Below are 19,389 nucleotides of genomic sequence, written 5' to 3'. Positions count from 1 at the left end.
TCAATCAAGCCTTTGAAAAATAGCATGCAAAAAGGGCTGTTTATGATGAAATCATCCTTTCTCTGTAGTGCTGGCTTCCCTCACACCTTGTACAGTCATCATGAATTTTCTAAATCTTAGACCAAATGGTTCTGTATCTTTCATAAGGGACTGTAATTTCAACAGGAATAACATTGCGTGTTGCCTTAGCAAAATGCATGTCTGTTAAGATCTGTGTAAAGTGTAGGCCATTTGTGGTTTCTGGGTCTATCCCTCCACAACAGTAGCATAATGTTTCAGCTTCTCCAGCCTGGTCCTCATGCGGTACAGAAGTATGTGGATGCTATGGAAAGGGCACGCTTCAACTGCTATACCTTGTGTTGAGAAGGGGAGGTGACATGTTAGGCTTCTTTTCCCTGTCTCCTTCCCTCTCTCAATGGCTGTGCTGAAGAGCTGATACTGAAAAGAGTGGATTTGTTGCAGCCATCGCAAGTCATGCTTCTTTAGTGAGGAAATTGTTAAATGCTAAGGCCTCTTGTCAGCATGATACCGCTGTCCTACTTTCATATTGCTGATTTACAAACTGCAGCGTATGACAGTCTTGTGTAAAATTCAGCTAACCTTTTGGAACGCTTTGATGTATGAATTAGTTATGAGGGTTAAACTTTCTGAAACACCCTTGTGGCTTTATGGTAACCATACCCACAAAGTCCTCTGTCTTCCTTTGAGTTTTATGGGACGCTTATCCTTCGGAAAACTCTTAACTTGTCTTGAGTTCCAGTGGACCAATCTGAGTTGAACAAAAGGAGAGAATGAGGGTACGGGAGTGATTTCCTGCTTTTTAGTAGCAGTGGAGTTTTCTGCTGGATTCATATGGATGGCAAAAATGAAGAGATGAGTGTGCTGTCCTAGCCATCCTTCCAGCCCTGATCCTTCCAGTCGATTGACAAGAAATTCAGGGTTTGAAAGATAGTCAGGTGTTGCCTACTCAACATGACTTCTCAGGGAGGTTTGGGGACTTACTGACATGGCCACTATCAAACCAGGAGGCATTTCTTTGTTACAAAAGCAGATAGCGTCTGTGGTGCAAAGTTAGTGGAAATTTCACAGGATTATTGTAGAATCATAGAACCATTTAGGTTGGAAAGGACCTTTAAGACTGTCAGGTCTAACCGTTAACCTAGCACTGCCAAGTCCACCACTAAACCATGTCCCTAAGCACCACATCTACCCGTCTTTTCAATACCTCCAGGGATGGGGACTCAACCAGTTCCCTGGGCAGCCTGGTCCAATGCCTGACTACCCTTTCCGTGAAGTTGTTTTTCCTAATATCCAACCTAAACCTCCCCTGGCGCAACTTTAGGCCATTTCCTCTCGTCCTATCGCTTGTTACTTGCGAGAAGAGACCTTAGGTTCTTAGTGAAGATTTGAAAATCTCTCTGCCTCGTCTATTTGAAATCAAAACTCTGTCACATTTACTCCAAGTATGGAAAAATATGATAAATGCCTAGAAATAAATTTTGCATTAGGACTGGGGGAGACGACCGGGGTCTTGGGAAAAGAGCTTTTTTAACTTGTGCCGCATGTTTGCTTCTTTGCTGTATTTAGTTCAATCTCAACTCTGCAGCCCGAAGGCTGCAAGCCTGAAATTAAACTCCTAAAATTATAAAAGGTTAAAATAAAGTGAAGGTTAATGGTCACTGGCTTCTTTCCCACAAGCTCTGCAAGCTTTGATTTCTGGAACGTTAATAGAATAGCAAAGCATAAGGCTATTGCTGTTATATATTGTTCTTCTTATAGTCAGTGTTACTACTGTCAAGCAAAACAGCACTTCCTAAAAAATAACACACCTGAGCTGACAGTTAACCTGAGAAAGCTAATGCTACTGTTGAAGATCCTGGCAAGTGCACTGTTTTGTCCATTAAACAAACTCTTAAACAGAATGAAACAAGCAGAAAAGGGATGTGCAGTGATTCTTCACTAATCTATGTTGCTTCAGTGGCATAAAAAGAATGTAAAGGCATTTGCAAAGGTAATTGGAGCGCCCTGAACACCCATTCAGTATGGCTTTGCCAATAAGGAGCCCTTTTGCAGGCTGCACCATGGAGGCCTACTTGAATTTGCCCATTAGAAAGGAAAATATGGCTTAGAGAACAGCTTCTTTTCAGTCATTTTTGGTAGGCTCATTGGACGGCTGAACTTTATGTTCAGATGAGACCTAATATATAATCTTTCTCTGAAGGATACAGAAGTTCGTCAACGTACTGAAGTTTTCCAGTACTCCTTGAAAAAGATACATAGGCCAGCTCAGTCAAGGTATTTGACTAGAGGTCTTGAGTTAGAGGTTTGAATTAGAGGATCGTTTTAGAGTACTGTCACAAATTGTCCACATTAGCTCTGGGTGAATGACCAACTGGTCCAACCCGTGAAGGAACTGAGTCAGATACAGTCAGAACTGAAATTGAACTGAAGACGTTTCATTTTCAGGTATCCACATGTTTTACCATTATTGACTAAATGAGCCTTGTAATTATCGCAGTGATTTTTACAATGTATAAACAGAAATAGGGAGGGGCTGTGTTTTCATGTGTCTGCTAGTTTTGAATGGTTGACTTTTATTCCAGGCTGTTTTCCAAACAGTTTAATGCCGATACATCTTCAAAGTTAACATTCCTTAGCAAATCCCCTTCTTCTTTCTCTTACTTATATTAGCATGCAGCACCACTGCAGTGTGTTAGCAAATGCTACATAGCAGGTGGATTTCCACTTTCAGTCCTGCTCCATCCTCTGCCTGGCACAGGTTTTCTATCAGCTTTTGCAGTTCTTCCAGTTACCCTCCCCCTTCAAAGCTGTTAATGCGTTCTCCTGAATTCATTCAACAAAACCGGACTTACAGATTGATGCTGGAAAGACCATGTGATAGTGTTGTTTGTTTTTTCTCTGTGTTGGAGATGCAGGGAAGTGGAAGAGGAAGTATTAAATTGTATAAAACAAGCATTAAATTGAATGAAGGTGCAGGTAAGGGGCACGGGCTACAGATATTCAGAAGGGACCTCTATGAAAATGGGTGTTTTATTTTAAACCTTTTAAAAAGGGAGAGACTCCTTGTTCCAGAATGTAGATTGGAAATCTTTGATTAAATCCTGAAACAGCCCTATTAAATAGACGCAAAGTGTTCTGTGGTACTGAGAAAAAAGGGATCATGGGTTATTCAGCTGCAGTTCTAAGAGAGCCTGTTATAACCATGCATTTTAATTAACCAGATCAGCTGAAGAAATGTTGTCTATATACTGCAGCATAGCTGTCCGCCTTGAAAACTATGCTATCGATAAACAGAGGACTTCTATTTGCAAAGGCCTTTTTAAGTACGTTAAAAAATGCATTTGGGAGAGATTAATTAATAATTAAGCTAGTGTGGAACTAACCTTAGGCAAATCTGCTGCCTTTTTTCAGTGTAGGGACATGTCCTGTCTGTCCTATCCATATAGTGCCCCAGTAAAGCATTGATACAAAAAATTCAGTTCTCTGTAACTAATCAGCATGCTGTTATGGCAAGGCCTATAATGTGAGATAACTTTTGTTTTCTCACGCATAACAATTTTTGAACAGTATGTTAATTTTCAGTTAAAATTGATAGGATAGGGTTCCTGCAGAAAGGTACAAGTATTCAAAACGGCTTTATTTTATTTTTTCTTAGTATTTGAGCATAAATCACTTCACTGTATCTCATTTTACTTGTTATTTGATCAATGAGTCTTCTCTACTGGGGGAAGTAATTTAAAACTATTGTGAAAATGTCTCTAACGTTTCTTTGTTGCTGAAAGCTTGCTTGGTGTTGGAGCTGAGGTTGTTTGTAAACAAGGCTTTGCAGGGGCAGAACTTGGGAGACTTGGTCGAAATTCAAGGGCATCTGGTACGCTTATATGTAGCCCTTGGATTCTCTTTTTATTTCTGGGAAGTAGATAATCAAAAGAGAGGAGGACCCCAGACTGGAGGAAAGAAAGGGAGTGGAGTGGGAGAGAGAAATCTGAAAAACAAATCAAAATAATGATACTTTTCCTTTCTATGAGAAGTAAGCCTGATCTAGGGGATCCCAATCTTGCAATTGGGAAATCCCCATAATAACCTTCCTTACGGTTATAAGCACATACAGAAAATCCTGCGATCTACAATAAGGATGAAAATTCATGAATCCTGATGGGGCTAAATTGAAATGAAATTTGCAACTTTCGGAGAACGGGGATGTGTTCCTCTGACTCTCATGTCTTCCCCCCATCCTGCTGTAGTAGTTCACCCGTAGTTCTGTAAATCTCTTTCCATTGCTCTGCTAAATTAATTCAAATAGAGGATCTATCCAAATTCATTATAAAAATTTATAAGCTCGGGCATGCTGTGCAGTCTGCCATTAGTGTTCATATTACTTATTTGAAAAATTAAAATGCTGGACAGTTAGTCTAAAATACCATTTTGACAATTTCCTCTCTCCTCGCCTTATCACCCATACAGCTTAAAAGACAGACTCTTCTGTTTTGATTCTGAGGCAGAATTTTGGTACCTGCCAGGTGAACTTAGTTTTGGATAGCCATGCTGCTGGATGGCTGAGGAAAGGTTTGGGAATATGGAATGCTTTTTCAAATTAGCTGCTGGGACTGCGCAAAAAAGTTATCAAATAGCTATAGCAAGCTCTGCGCAGAAGGTGGCTTGAAGTTTGAATCAGCGGCAGATCACAGCTGGTTAGAGTGTCGCACTGGCTGTTATGGGACGTTAGGGAAGAAGGTCATCTCTCTTGGAAATGACTGTCAAGCCCCAAATATATATACATGCACATTCACAAACAAACAGGATTATTTTGGTATCTTTTTTTGTTGATACTGGAGTGTTGACATAAATATGGGACACTTTCTTAAGTACATGAACTAAGTGGAAATAATGAATGCGTATAATAAATTCTTACTACAGTCTGTAAGTAGGAGCATTTTCTTTTCATCATCTCATTTATGGGTTTGAGCCATTAACAGCTTAGAGTGCTGAATAAGGATTTATATTTAATTGAAGTCCTCTGTTCTTAGCTGACAAAATGTATTTTACACACTTGATGGATGTAATTAGTGTGATGAGGCTTTGAAAGAAATTGGCTTTGTTAAATTTAGAATTTGCCATGTCAGTTTATACATGAAGTCAAAGCATACATATCAGTATTTCTCTGGCTTTGGAAAAATGCATTTTATTATTATTACTGATATATTGGTGTTTTTAATTTAGGATACTGTTACAGTCCAAATACAGCATGCCTACAGATTTGAGATTGCAATCTATTACGTTATGATATCAAATTATTTTATACTGCTGCAAGATATTTCTTACATGTCAGAACTTACCATTATATGCTATGGCTACAGAAAAACCTGTATCCTTTGGATAGCAAGGAATTGTCCATAACTGTTTAAGTTACTGTGCTTTATTAAGCTTTCATAGAAACAACCTCCATGAATACTGCTGGCCTTTAGTGCATGCAAATTAAGGGCAACTGCATACCACTCTCAGTCACTTTTTCCCCTACAATGTTACCACCTTCTCCTGAGCCTGATAGCCAATAACTTCTCACTTTAAAATATTTCAAGGTTTGTCCCAAGAAAGGTCATATGCAAAAATTAATAAAAAAGTAAGAAAATGTTGAGATGCCATACCTGTGTACTGTAGGCTTCCTTAGGCTCTAAAATAAACACTGGATATAAGTTCAAACTCTCAGTGAAAGGAACTTGGTTACTGGCAATTACATGCAGACTGCCTCACGAAGTTTATTGCTTCCCCTGTGGCAAACAGGCTATTTTTGACATACCTATTTTAAAAATAGGAAGTCACTTATGCAAAATGTGGAAGGTATAAAGATTCAATATACAGGATTCTGATTTAGAATGTTTCCACCCATATTCTCTGGGATTGTGACTTATTCACTGAGAAAAATGAAAAATTATTTTTGTGTTGCTAGTGTCACTAGAGATGAATAGAAATATGCTGCCCAGCATCATGTATGTTTGAAGTAAATGTGTTCTTCAATGAAGAACAAGTTGCTGGCTAGTAATTGGAGCTTCTGAGCTCGTATAATAATATTGCTAGTTTTTGCTGCAGGCCCACATTTTGTATCAGTAGTGTAGCCTGGAAACTGTTGTTAAGGATAAATAAAAGTAGGGAAAACTGAACATTTAGTCCCAAAAGTACAGAGGCTGTTTGTGATAGGTACAATTAGCCTTAGGAAAAGTTCCAGCTGAAGGGTTTCTGTCCCCGTCCGTTGTGATCCTTTGTTGGAAGGTGGATAAGTATATTACACTGAGTCACAGGCGTAACATCACATGAAATTAATTTTTGAATTGAAAATTTCTATTATATGCAATGCGTATATATTCTGGATAGTACAGTGTGATTCAGGAGAAGCTGACTGGTAGGAAGCAATGTAGAATGAAGCCTGCGCTGTTCTAAGGATATGAGTCATTACAGATGGCTGGAAGGCTAATGCTGTGATACAGAAGTACTATATTACAAGTAGTAGTGCACTGCTAACAAAACTCTGAGGTACTGGGATGATTATTTGATCTTATTCTTTTTTTGAAGAGGAAAAGATGATCCTTTTCTCAAACTTTGGCTAAATATTTTTGTATAAGATTACTATGATTGTTATTAGTGAGGAATGCAGGGAATGAACTCATCTGGTTAAGAAACAGACTCCAGAATCTGTAGCTGTTTTTTAAACAGGTAATTATTTTTCTAAGGTCAGTTAATTTTAACTGTGTGCCAGGAATTAGTGGCAGTCCCTTTTGTAGTAGGTTAGAAGGCCATTTCCCAGTATATACCCTTTTTCAATATGCACCGCACCCAATGATAATAAGATACTTCTGCCGCCGTCTGCACATCATTGAGGTCCAACTGCTTCCTTTCACTTGCAAGAAAACTTGCCAAAGTCTGTGGGAAGGTAATTTTATAGACTAACTTCATGAAGCTGGTTAGAGCACTTCATAGACCGTACATACAGTCTTGTTCAAATTTCAAATTCTGTGTAGAAGGGGAGAGGAGGTAATGTTCTGTCACAAAGGTTAAGTGCTCAACTATTGCAAGAAGTGGGTGGGATCTGAGTGTTTAAATTCCCATTTGCAGCTTTGAGAATCTTTCCTATAGTCTGTTTTAAAATGAACAGGGTAATCTATAGGAAAGTGAAAAATTAGTAATAAAACACTAACTAAGATGAAGTCTAAAGTGTTTTTCTATTTGACTCCAGTTTGCATTTTGTAAACTGTGTTCCCTTTTTTATACTTTTATCATCTGCACCTTTTGCACAACTTACCACAAGCCAAATAGATGCTTCTGCATAATGTGTGTTAAAAAAAAAAAAAAAAAAAAAGGAAAAGAAAAAGAAAAGCAAACAAGAAACAATGTGTATGCTAGAATATACATTATAAAGTCTGTATTTTGGAATAAGGAATCCATTTATGACGGTTGTATTTTCAGTGGCTCAGAGATTGTATGACTAATGTATTATTATTGCTTATTATCTACACTCTAGCAAAACACATGTTCAGTCTTCACGTTTCCTTCATCTACAGCTACTTTTAATCTTGAGGGCAATGAAGGGAAGAATTACAAAGGCAATTAGGATGCCCAGCTTCCATTGGAGATCTTGTTTTGTACCTTTGAACATGTTGCGCACGTTTTCTCCCCTGAGTTACGGCTGAACCAGGAAGGGGATGGTAATCTCATTACATTATTTTGAAGTTGATTTGTGAGTTTTGCAGCCTTTAAGGAAGTGGAAAATATAAGTGCCTGATTTAAAATCAGAAACATGAGTTCTACAGCACCAATTATTATAGACACTAGCTACAGAACTGGTATTCAAACATTCAGTAAGATGTTCCTGGCCATAAAGGGCACATGTAAGACTCAACAACAAAACCCATGATTTGACATGAAGCACAGAATAAACACCAGGAGAATGTGCGCAGCTAGAGTACTGTACATGTTACCAGTTAGCAGTATCATATAATTCCTACAGGTGTTGAAAATAATCATACAAGAAACAGTAAAATAGTAAGATGAAATATATTTTGATTATTCCCATATCAACTCAGTCCCACAGCTTCATAAAAAGGTGTCTTACATTATAAGAAGGTATTTTCTCCCTCTCATTAAGTTAGGTGTGAAATAAAAGTTAGAGAAGTTTTTTGTTTGATCTTTAAAGATGCCCAGAACCAGAGAGTAGCAATTTAAAAAAAAAATAGATGCTTAAAATACTTTCAAGAAATGCACAAACATTTCTTTAACATTCCAGTTTTGCTTTAGAATGTGATTTTCTCTCTTTTGAAACCAGTTAACTTCTGAAAAAGCTGAGTGATCTTCCCTAACTTTTTACTAGCCCTGTAAGCTATATGCAGTCCTTTCCCTGAGTCTTTTCTGTTTTCCACCTCTCTATATAATTATGCACATGAACAGAAGTGCCCATAAAGATGCAAAGTTTTCAGATAGTACATCACACTATGGGATACAGTGCAGGTGTAATACATGACAAGTATAGGAGCTACTGCTGGATTTCAATGAGAAGAACAAATAAGGGCTGAGTTCATGAGAGCAACTTCTGCAGACTGCTGCCAGTAGCAACGTGTTTAGTTTTTTTCTTTCAGCGTTAAGCAATGAAGTTCCTGAGAGACCTAGCTAGTTAAATGTTTTTTTTTAATATGAAGAAGAAAAGGATTTGCACACAGAACCGGGCAGATGATTTTCTCAATGGTGTAGTGAAGCAATAAACCTTGTAATGCATTTATGTCCTTGTTTGGAGTCTAAGTAGATGAGTAATTAGGATGTTTTATTTTCATATGTCCTTATGATGTATTAGTAGAGTCTGGCTGTCCTGCCACAAAATGCTTTGAGAATTTGCAAGGTTGAACTGTAATTATGAAGTCCTACATGATGTCAATGCTACTGCTAATGTTGAAGTAATAGAAATTTAGCATTCAGTCAAGAGTGTAAGCTGTGACACATAGTCAATGTATTAGTCACACAGGAACATAGGAAGGGAATGGTTTTAGTGGTTAAGAAGACATGTTTGAGGGCTTTTTGGAGAACTCTTTTTCAAGATTACTTCTCCAGTCATTCAGTTTCTTCTTGGCAAGCAAAAGAGTTTTTGAGAAATAGCAAGAAACCGTAAGTAAAGAATGAAATATTTTGTTCTGTTAAAGAGTTTGGTTGATTTCAGTAATGAATAATCTTAAACTTGTGATTTTTCACATGAATATAAAATATTTCCTGTAATAACTTCAGTAAGTTTCATTAAGCTGTTCAGAAAGAAAAAGTTAATAAATAGGGATTAACCGCCCTTTTGTCCCTTCTTAGTATACAGTGCTCATTCTTACATTAGAATGCTAATGCTATGGTGATAGTCTAACAATACGAGCAAGACAAGAATTGTAGGGAGATGTGATTTCTATGATGAGTTGGTAAAATAAAAGATACTGCCTGCTACTTGCAAATCTTTTTTTCGTTATTGCTTTTACGATGTTTGTGCTCATTCTAAATGAGATTTGCAATTTCTCTGGTAGGTAAAACGTTGGCCATCAACTCACAGCTAGCCATCCCAGAGTGTCTTGAATAAACTCCTTTTTATTACTTTACAACCTCCTTGGTGATCTGTTCATAGCTGTTGAACATAGTCACTTTGTACTTCTGCTCCCTACTGCATTCCATTCACTGTTATGTCAAGAAATAGTTTGGCTATAACCCTGAGGATCGCATCAAAATCCCATACTGTACCACTGTGATGACACCCATTCTAGAAAGCCTACCTAGGAATAAAAATCAAGGCTACATGTCATGGACTGATAGGTGACCTCCAAACACACCTAAGTACATAAAAGTTAGAAACACGACTGTATTTCATTCAGTGTGGAGTGAAATGAGTTCTTGTGCATCTTCTTAAGGGAAATGAAATCTGTCTGTTATCAACAGAGCCGTAATCCTGATTTCATTGGCTTATGTCATTCACTGTGGTTTAAAATTACTGCCAGTAACATTGGCATAGAGTTACTCTGAGGCTTAAAGTAGGTGCTGCAAAACATAGCAGAGGTTGCTGCAAGCAACCTCTGCCCAAGCAAATATGCTGCATATTCATGTCACTGGTGAGTTTCCCATTGTTTGGCTTTTTTAGTGCTTGTGAATTTGATCTTTCATCATTGGCTTCTTGTCCCTCTTGTACATTGTGTGTTTTCGAGATGAAGCTGTTACTTTAACTTGTTCCCAGATGGTGAGTGCCCTTCCTTTTGATGTCTAATAATATCTTTCTCTCATCATTGTAAAAATAAACTCAAAATTTTTAGGTTTGGGTTTTTTTTTTTTTTTTAAATTTCTGCTGGTAGGAAGTTGAATGAGTTGTTCGTAGTCTGAGTTTATTTTATAATATCTTAAAGTCACTTAGTGGTGTTTTATAAGTAATAAGTTGTAAATCAGTGGCCACGAATTTGTTACAACTCCTGTCCTTCCTTACTTATGATATGCTCCTTGCCTTTTACTGACAGTGGTGACTTACACACTGGATAGACCGTTTCTCGCTAGCATTCATCTGCTCTTACTTTCTCCACTCATTCACTACGTTCAAGTTATGACTCCTATACACAGAGATGAAGTTAAAATACAGTTGAATACCTAGTATGCTGAAAGGATTTGATGCTACTATCATGTGATACAGAAGAATACAAAGTAGAAAGGCAAACGCATCTGTATGTGAATTGATATAGACAATAGATACCTGTGATTAAGCTAACTACCCGCTGGATGTCACTATTGTTCCACAGAAATTCATCTAAGAGAATATTTATCTAGAGTTGAGTGGCTGACAGCAAGGACCATTAGCTTGCAGCAAACTGAAAATTTCTAATTGTGTTTGCAGGAATATTGTACATTTATGTTCATTTTGCAATTGCATTTTATATCAAGGTTCACTATTTCATAATAATAAAAAAAAAATTGCCAAACCTTAAGCTGTGATGACTGTGTAAGTGCAGATAGTGAGTAATGAAAACCTACCAGCCAGTAGAGAAGCTTGCATTCATTATACTCAAGCCACTTGTTCTCATTATTATTCTCTTACTCTGCAATTGCTGGAGGTAATCTCAACACAGTGAAACATTACCAGCCTCCTTGAATTTGCTTAGTACATTAGTTATTTTCTTTTTCCAAAGATGTGCATTCTGTGTGGTTTATTATTCTGAAATACCACTTGAATATTCCAGGAGCTAGGTTGGTTAGTTGAGAGGCCAAGTAGTTCACTGGCTAGGAGGATGTCTTGGTGTGAGGAGACTGGATTATATTCCCAGTATTCAACTGGTGCGTGATCTTGGGCAAATTACCTCAAATCTGTCATGTTTATTTGCCATCTTCTGTCTTCTCAACATCCTTTCTAAACATTTAATGTAAGAGATTGTTGGAAGGTGTTTGCACAGTGGCTAGCAGAGGAAGTCCTGACTTCTTTTAAGACTTTTAGGGTGCTACCATAAAATGAAACAGTCTTGTGTGGTGATTCCACCTAACGTTTGTCCCCACATTGTTTAAATAAATGTAGACTGCAAAACCAATGAAAAAGAAAACAGGCATGGAAGAGTACTGCACTTTGTGGCTTCAAAAGCCCTGGTCTTCGAGTGGTAGCCCCAGAACACCATGTATGACTCAGGAAAAGGAGTAGAAGTCGATTAAAAAACCCGCAAACCACAACAAAACAAAACCTAGACACCTTCAAAATGCATTGTTGCTCTCCTAAACTTGGAATATGTAGGCAGCATCAGATCCATTAAGGGATAGCCAGGTCATTAGAGACACTCAATCACATCTCCTCCCTTAAGTTGGTGCCCAAAATATTTGTCTGAAGGCTTAGGGGTTTGTAAGAGCCATCATAGCTGTTGCACATTCTCTGAGGATTCCTTGGCATCACCCCAGCAAGGTTTTAACAGTTTTGTGAGAGACTGGCACCAAAATATCCAAAACCCAAGACAAAGTGGGATCAGAATTCTAGATACCTGCTGCCCAAACTGGAGAGAAGCAAAGGAGAAATTTCTTCTCCGGAATCTTTGAGGCTTTAACACTTCATTTTTATTCAGGAAAGGGGCAGCCTTTCACAGGGACTGAAAGTTGCTCAGCTAAGACCAGGTTGTTTCCTACGAGATTATTAGAATTTGTGACTGGTGGCCTAGCCACCCAAACCGAGTCACTTCTATAGTGTTTAATTTGACAGTGGTGAGACTAAGTTTAGCTTAGTTCGTATAGTCTTTGCACAGATGAAAGCATGGGGTTTGTAATGTGTTTTAACATGCTGTGAAGCTGGTTTAAAATGTTTTCTAAGCCATAGCCACTAGAGTGGGATTTAACAACTCAGCTCGCAGGCCTCAGGCTGCGCAAGAAGGTTCAAAGAGTTACACTGGGCATCTTACTTCGTGTAATGAGACAATGGTTTCATTATCAATGACTATAGCAACAATTACGCATTCATCTGTGCTTGGTATGTGTTTGGAAATTCATGAAAAGTGAATCTGTATTTTTTCAGGCAATGAATTAATTAGTTGACCTAAGCATGTCTGTGCTTGAATATAGACATGCTGGATTTTCATTATTATTTTTGTTATCCATCTATGATTAATGACATACTGGCCTTATTTTCTTTTTCATGCCCGTAATTAAATATTTTTCAAAGAGAACTAGTGATAATTTTACAGGTATTGCTTTCTGTAGGAGGTTATGGATTGGTTCTTTCTGAGTATTGTTATGGTTAGAACAAGGCATTAAAGAAACATAAAATGAAGCATATAAAGTCAAACTCAGTTATATAGAACTCATTGATAATCACAGTCCATTAAGAAGTATTAGAAGAGGTATTGAATATTTTCAAATAGCAAAAATTCTAAATTAATAGTATGAAATTCTTTTCTGGTTGCAGTTAGCACTCCCAAAACTAAATAGCAAAATTTTCTTTTATTTTTATATATATTTATATATATATATACACACACACATACACACATGTGTGTGTATGTATATATGAACATACGTATGTTTTGGGCCAAATCTGTCTTGTTTTGTCTGTGCCTAATATTGGTCACCACTGCAGACATTAAAGCCTGTAGAAGTACAGAGATGGTTCTTAACACGAAGTTTACAGCAAACTCTAATCCTTCAGTACAGAGATAACCAAGACCTGCTGGTAGGAAACTGAATCCCATAATAGCTAAGATAATTCAATGTGTATTGACTTTTTAATAGCAACTTCTAAGGTACAACTCAGGTTAAAAATCAGTCTGCTCAGTGCTGCTAAAGCGTCTCAAGCACTTGCATTATTAATTGTGTGGGGTCCTCTTTGTACTCAGTAAAACGGGGTCTCAGTGTTGAGGGTTCAGTATAGTCTCAAGCTTCTACTCTCAGGTATTTCCTCACTACAGTCCTTGAAAATGAGAATGGCTTCGTTATATGAAAATAAACAAAACAAAACCCCTTCAAGTGTATTAGTTCTTTTTAAGAGATGCTTTCTAGCTTTGTTTTCATTGTATCTAGCATATTTCAAGGTGATTGGCTGTGATTGGGTTTTTTCCAGTAAAAATTCAGGGGAACATTCTGCTAAGGTTTTGCTTTTTCTAATCTGCTGCAGTGAAACTGCTTTGTAGAAACGTTCCCTCCCAAGGGATTGAAGACGTACAGTTTACTAAGCCAAAACAAGTCACAAAATAGAGATAATTAAATTACTGACTTGCTTCTATATAGGTGCTGCTGTATTATTTCAAGAATGAACCACCTGCCCCGTCCCCCCCTTCCTGATAATCAGAATAGGAAAAATGATTTCTTTGGAAATATGGGGGATGTTATATTCTTCTGCAACCAACAAGAAGACATGACTTTGGGAGAGGGAGGGCAGGGAGTAGCTGGGTTACAAATCTGTATTTTGTCCAGAAACACTGACGAATGACTACACATTAAAAATGAGTATCTGTGAATTCTGGTAATGTCATTAGGGTTTTGCTAAGAGAGAAAAATAATTTGTCACTGTTTTCTTTAAGGGTTTTTGGATGCACTCTTCTCAGATCAGTGAGTAACCAATTTTCTCTAAAAGCTCTTTACAGTTGTAGTATTTCTAAAATGTACACTGTTTGGCTTTGTAAGTAATGCAGCTTTATTTAGTTATTAGAGGGACAGTGTGCAAAACACATCACACAACCTGAAGAAGCCCAGCCCAGCAAATAAAAAGAAAGAGAAGAAAATGACAGATTTAATGATTTCCTCAGCTACATTAATGTCTTTGACAGTCTTGAAAAGAGAATTTCTAATGAGTGCTGAAACAAATGTGTGCAGGAAGTGGTCTTGCTTTTGCTGCTGCACATTTGAGCTCCTCTAATTGCATCAATAAGGAATTTCTGCTCCTCATTTAATGAATGCCTTTTGACTACTTTCTGAAAGGCAACTGGATGTAAGGGATAAACACTGGCACCTTTTGTATGAAGTCACATAAACAGGTTTCAATTAATAGTTTTCAGCCCTAGAAACACTGTATTATAAGGCAGTACAGTAAATCCCATTGTACATTTTTATTTTAAAATTTTTATTAAGCCTAGATTTCCCTCTGCTTTGCTTTTGGTGTGATACCTCATGTCCTAAGACAGTGCTTTAACTCCCCACTGGCTTTTTGTTATACCTTGTGTTGGGGAGAAATCAGGCATTCTTTCACAGCTGTTCCTGCACCATCTCTCTCCTCAGACAACTCAGAATTCATATGATGCTACAGTACCTGGATCTTTAGTTTGGTTTTGGTTCAAAAAGTGAGTTTCAGAGCAAGGGCTGGGCTTAGGTTGGGGGCGGGTGGGGGTGGGAAGCTGAATTTGATTTTTTTTTTTTTTTTCATTGTTGTCATTTTTCTCCCTAAACAGAGGCACACTCGCTGCAGGTGCAGTGGATTACTTATGAAAGAAGTTTTCTATTTAAAAGCAAGAGAGACTTTAATGAAATCAGTAGAGGGTTTGTACAATAGGTATTGTATTAAACCAGAGCTCAGGCTTCACATTGATTGCGGTATTTAAATTTCAATGAGTTGATTATGTATGAGAGTAAAATGACCAGTATTATGAATGTACAAAAAAGTGACATGGAATAGCTGTGCCAGAAAAGTGAGAAAAACGTTCCCTTTATAGTCCCTAGAGTTCAATAAAGCACCACTATTTCCCAGCTTTTAAAAGCTCTTTTATCACAATGGTTCATACCTCACATTCCCTGGAGCCTGATTTGTTATACGTGCAGGGTCCCGTTCCATTCAGCAGCATCTCACTGGTTTCAGTGTTGGTAGGTTTGTAATCTACATAAAATTCCTGTGTGCTTGGAGTCATTTGCTTCAGTGACTGTCTTTTCTTTTTCCTGTGCCTTCGCATGAGAGAGCGCTGCTGCAGCTGCTTCATACTGGCTGGGTAACGCTTCCATGACACATAGATTACCAGCAGGATCACAAGCACAGACAAGAAAAGGGCCACGCTGCCTGCTATGATTTTATGGAAGGAGATGTGTTCTGTGTCGTGCTCAGGTTCGGAGCTCGATTCAGTCGCTCCAATAGTTGGGGGCAGAGGGGGCTTGCTGTCATGTTTAGGCCTGGTGAGTTTTGGTTTAAACGTTGGCTTTGGGAGAGCTCGAGCTAATTCAAACCTTTCCGTGGTACTTTTGCTACAGATGCTGTAGTTTTTCACTGCATCAATAACATTCACCCCTTGCAGCTCTTTGGGGCTGGCACAGATAATTGTATTTTCCCTCAGCCCTTTAAAACTTTTAAGCCAGTTTACCAGAGAGCAAATGTTTCTGCTGCATTCCCATATATTCCCGGCAAGGCTGATGTCATTGAGGGATATCCAAGAATCCAAAATTTCTTGACCAATAAATGTGAGCTTGTTTGAATCCAGGTTGAGGCGCTGTAAATTGGGCACACACTGAAAAACACTAGGTCCACTGAAAGCTTCTATTTCATTGCCAGATAAATCAAGTCTTTGTAATGAGCTCCAGGTCCAGGACATAGTTTGTCCTATCACACTGATTTTATTCCACTGTAAATAAAGGTTTTGAAGGCTGACTAGCCTTGGAAAAAGTGCCAGGTTGAGCTTAGAAAATTGATTGTGCTCCAGATGAAGCTCTTTCAGTCTGATCATGCCCGCAAAGACATTCCTTGCTAAACTTCGGATGCGATTATAACCCAGGTCCAACAGTTCAAGGTTCCTACAGTCTTGAAATATTCGAACAGGGATGGTTCTTAGGGAATTGGACCGCAAATGTAAACTCAGCAGCTTCCTTAAGCCCCTGAACTGTTCAGATCCCAGAGACTGCAGCTGATTGTATGACAGATCCAAATTCCGGAGATTTGTCACAGGTCTGAAGGTATTATTAAGAAAATAGGAGATTCTGTTGGAACTCAAGATCAACTCTTTTAGTCTGCGTATTCCATTGAAAGCATTTTCGTCAATATTGCTGATGTGGTTATGGTCTAAATAGAGCCAGGTGAGTTGATTAAGACCTTTAAATTGATTGTATTTTAGTTTTTGGAGGCTGTTATATCGAAGGGACAAACCTAAACAACCAGCAGATATACTTGAGGGAATCTCCTGCAATTTCTGAGATTCACAATATACCATTTTGCCTTCACACCTACAGCCCTTAGGGCATCCTCGTTCAGCAGAAGAAAGCATTGTCAGTAATACAGTAGGGGCTATTACCAGAGCTACAGCTGATCCGCTCAGTAGCCTAATTACATTGAAACCTGGAAATAAAAACAACTTAGAAAAGTTATCCCCCCACACATCAGTCATTTCTTTCAATCATGCTACAATCTTTTATTTCAACAATCATTTAAAAATCCCTAGCTCGACTCAACTACTTTTCACATTGTTTTCTTTACTCAGATTTTTTTAAAGAATGCCTTTATAGAAATACTGAAAAACAGTTGGGTAAAAGGTGTAATCCCTAAGCAATTTAACTGTAATAACAAATCACAGCAAGGTAAGTCTATGGAGTAATTAAAGCACAGGCTATGCAGTGGCTATGAACTATACATTAAAAAAATAACATGAAAAACATACCCATCCTTTGTGTTGTTCAAAGGTCGTCCTTAGGTCTTTTGTTTTTTGCTTAGTGTGCCACAAGCATGGCAGCCCCTGTCAGCTGCACTGTAGTGAGTCAGGGCTCGCTGACACCCAGGAAGAAAAATTGGACCCCTTGGGAGATGGACCGATTTTGGAACATTATTCTTTGCCAGCCATGCAGAACACTCCAAGAATAAATCAATCCCAACACAGCATTCGCAGCAAAATGTCAAATTCTTCCTAGGTAATAGGATCTTCATGGATATTACGTTTTTGCATCTTTATAGTTAGGAACCTGGCTTTTAAAATTTCTCTTTATAGGAAAGCATGTTAGATTCCTCCAAGCACCATTTAGCTATCTGAATTCACACATCTGTATTCCATAGCACAGCAGTTCCCTCACTTAGTACCCGATCCGGCTAGGAAGCTGCTTTGTAGCATAGAAGGTAGAATAAGCCCGTACAATGAATAAGCTCTGCTCACTTCTGCATACTGTCATTCTGAAAGCTCCGTCCGACTGTTGCTTTGGTTTCGGCGAACGCAGTCTTATGTAAAGCTGCCCCCAGTGGTGAAGAATATTATGGGCATGTGCAGAAATGTCTTCCTTTTATCTTGCAAATGAGTAAGCTCTGCTGGGAAAAGAGTGATTGTTCTGAGTGACTAATAGGAGCAGAATGGTCAGCTTCGATGTAAACTAGTGAGGTGTGCTGAAATAGCCAAATCCTCTTAGTCTCTTTTGCTCTTTGTGAAAGCTGTTTTGCATCCTTGAGCTTAATAGCTCAGCATGCGCTGCCGAGACTTTCGTCTGAAGGGCTAACATGACATTTGTAGGACATAGATACAAATTTTCGGTCCTAAGGGGTTTTTTTCTTACTGCATTAGCCGTGTGTTCACATGACCTTTTTGCAATAACTCACTATTTTTTAGTGAAGTATCAGCCCCCTCAGTGTGTCTCTTATCAAGCGTTTCAGTGGGGGCACTATATTTTACAACATGAAAAATGTTTTGGAGCTGACATATTGCCTTTTTGCTTTTTTCTTCTCTGTTAAAAGGCACAGTGCCAGCAGGTTAGCAGAGAGTATTGTGCTCATTTATTTCCCAACTTGCTGTCACTTCGTTCCACAACACTAACACTTCTAACACAGGCTTCCATAACCCTTACAATATAGGGGCTAAGCAGCTTGGTGTAGTACCTTAATCAGGTGAATTGTTTTGACTGTAACTTATGACGTGGTCAGAATTTTACGTGAAGTTACAATATGCAGAGCTTTTTTAGATGTGTGACTCTGGGCAGTCCTTCTATATCACATAAAGAGCCTTTTTCTCCTTTGCTCTTCCCTTCTTTCCTGCGTGCTGTAGAGAAAGGACACATCCTCTTACCTGGGCAGAGCAAAGGTAAGATGGCATTACAGCAAATGCACCATGCTGGCAGTCTTCCTTCACCAAGAAATATGTGATCAGAGATGATGGTGGGGAAGTGTAAAATCATGGCTCTTTGTCGTGCAAGGATAGGCTGGAGCCTGACGAGAAATGTGCTGCTCGTTAAAAGAAGAGTGCAGATTACAGTCCCTCAAATGCAACCAGACAGCTCTGAGAACTGCTTTTCCTTTCTGAGGCAGAATCCTTACCCCTTGGAATAATGTGCTTTGACTTTTCCCTTATTATTCACTGCTGTGAGCATAGAAGAACTTAAAATGAGGTGAAACCTGAAAATTTCCATGCATTAAAATGCCAACATTGCCTCGTACTCAGTCTGTGAATGACTTCAGGCTTAGAGTAATCCCTCTAGTATTAATGCACCTATCTATAGTGCCTAAATTAGGAGCACAGTCGCCCCTGGCTAACAACTAGGAACATCTTTCATATCAGGAGTCAGAAATACGTACCTGCATCAAGGCACATCCTGTGAAAATTCTCCCCTTTGGGTCAGATTTGTGGAGAGGGAAAGGGTTAATTCCTCCATTAATCTCTGTCACCGTCACCATCTCCCATTCTCTACTACAGCTTGTTTCTGGCTCTTAAATCTCATCTGTAGGGTTGAGGAGCCAGCGACAAACTGCAGACTGCACTGGGAACTGTGATAGTCTGGGGAGCTGTTCTGCTGACAGGAGTGTCACGTGCCAGTCCTGGTGTGCCTGTTATGGGTTTTCCATCACGGCCTTGGGGGCTCTCTGTACTTGATGGAGCAGGATTGGCAGCTTCAGAGGGCAATTCAGACCTTCGGTAAGCCACTGTGCCTCTTGGAACTGCTACTCTTCCTCTGTTGACAGTAGAGGATGCCTGTGACAAG

At 38.7% G+C, this 19,389-nt stretch overlaps 2 protein-coding genes across 2 annotated transcripts in view; one reads left to right on the top strand and one right to left on the bottom strand.

Annotated features, from left to right (window-relative positions):
- Positions 1-16,826, bottom strand: part of LRRTM3 (leucine rich repeat transmembrane neuronal 3) — a gene marked incomplete at both ends in the record, with an annotated part of 89,103 nt that extends 72,277 nt beyond the window's left edge. Inside the window, one exon of the mRNA XM_082308967.1 lies at positions 15,246-16,826. Coding sequence (XP_082165093.1) covers positions 15,246-16,826 — 1,581 coding nt within the window. The remainder of the gene's footprint in view (positions 1-15,245) is intronic.
- CTNNA3 (catenin alpha 3) overlaps positions 1-19,389 on the top strand; it is a gene marked incomplete at both ends in the record, with an annotated part of 542,611 nt that overhangs the window by 231,034 nt on the left and 292,188 nt on the right. The gene's annotated exons all lie outside the window — the stretch shown is intronic.

The sequence above is a fragment of the Platalea leucorodia genome, assembly GCF_965183815.1.
Source record: "Platalea leucorodia genome assembly, chromosome: 4".
NCBI lineage: Eukaryota > Metazoa > Chordata > Aves > Pelecaniformes > Threskiornithidae > Platalea > Platalea leucorodia.
This window is presented reverse-complemented; position numbering and strand designations above follow the sequence as displayed.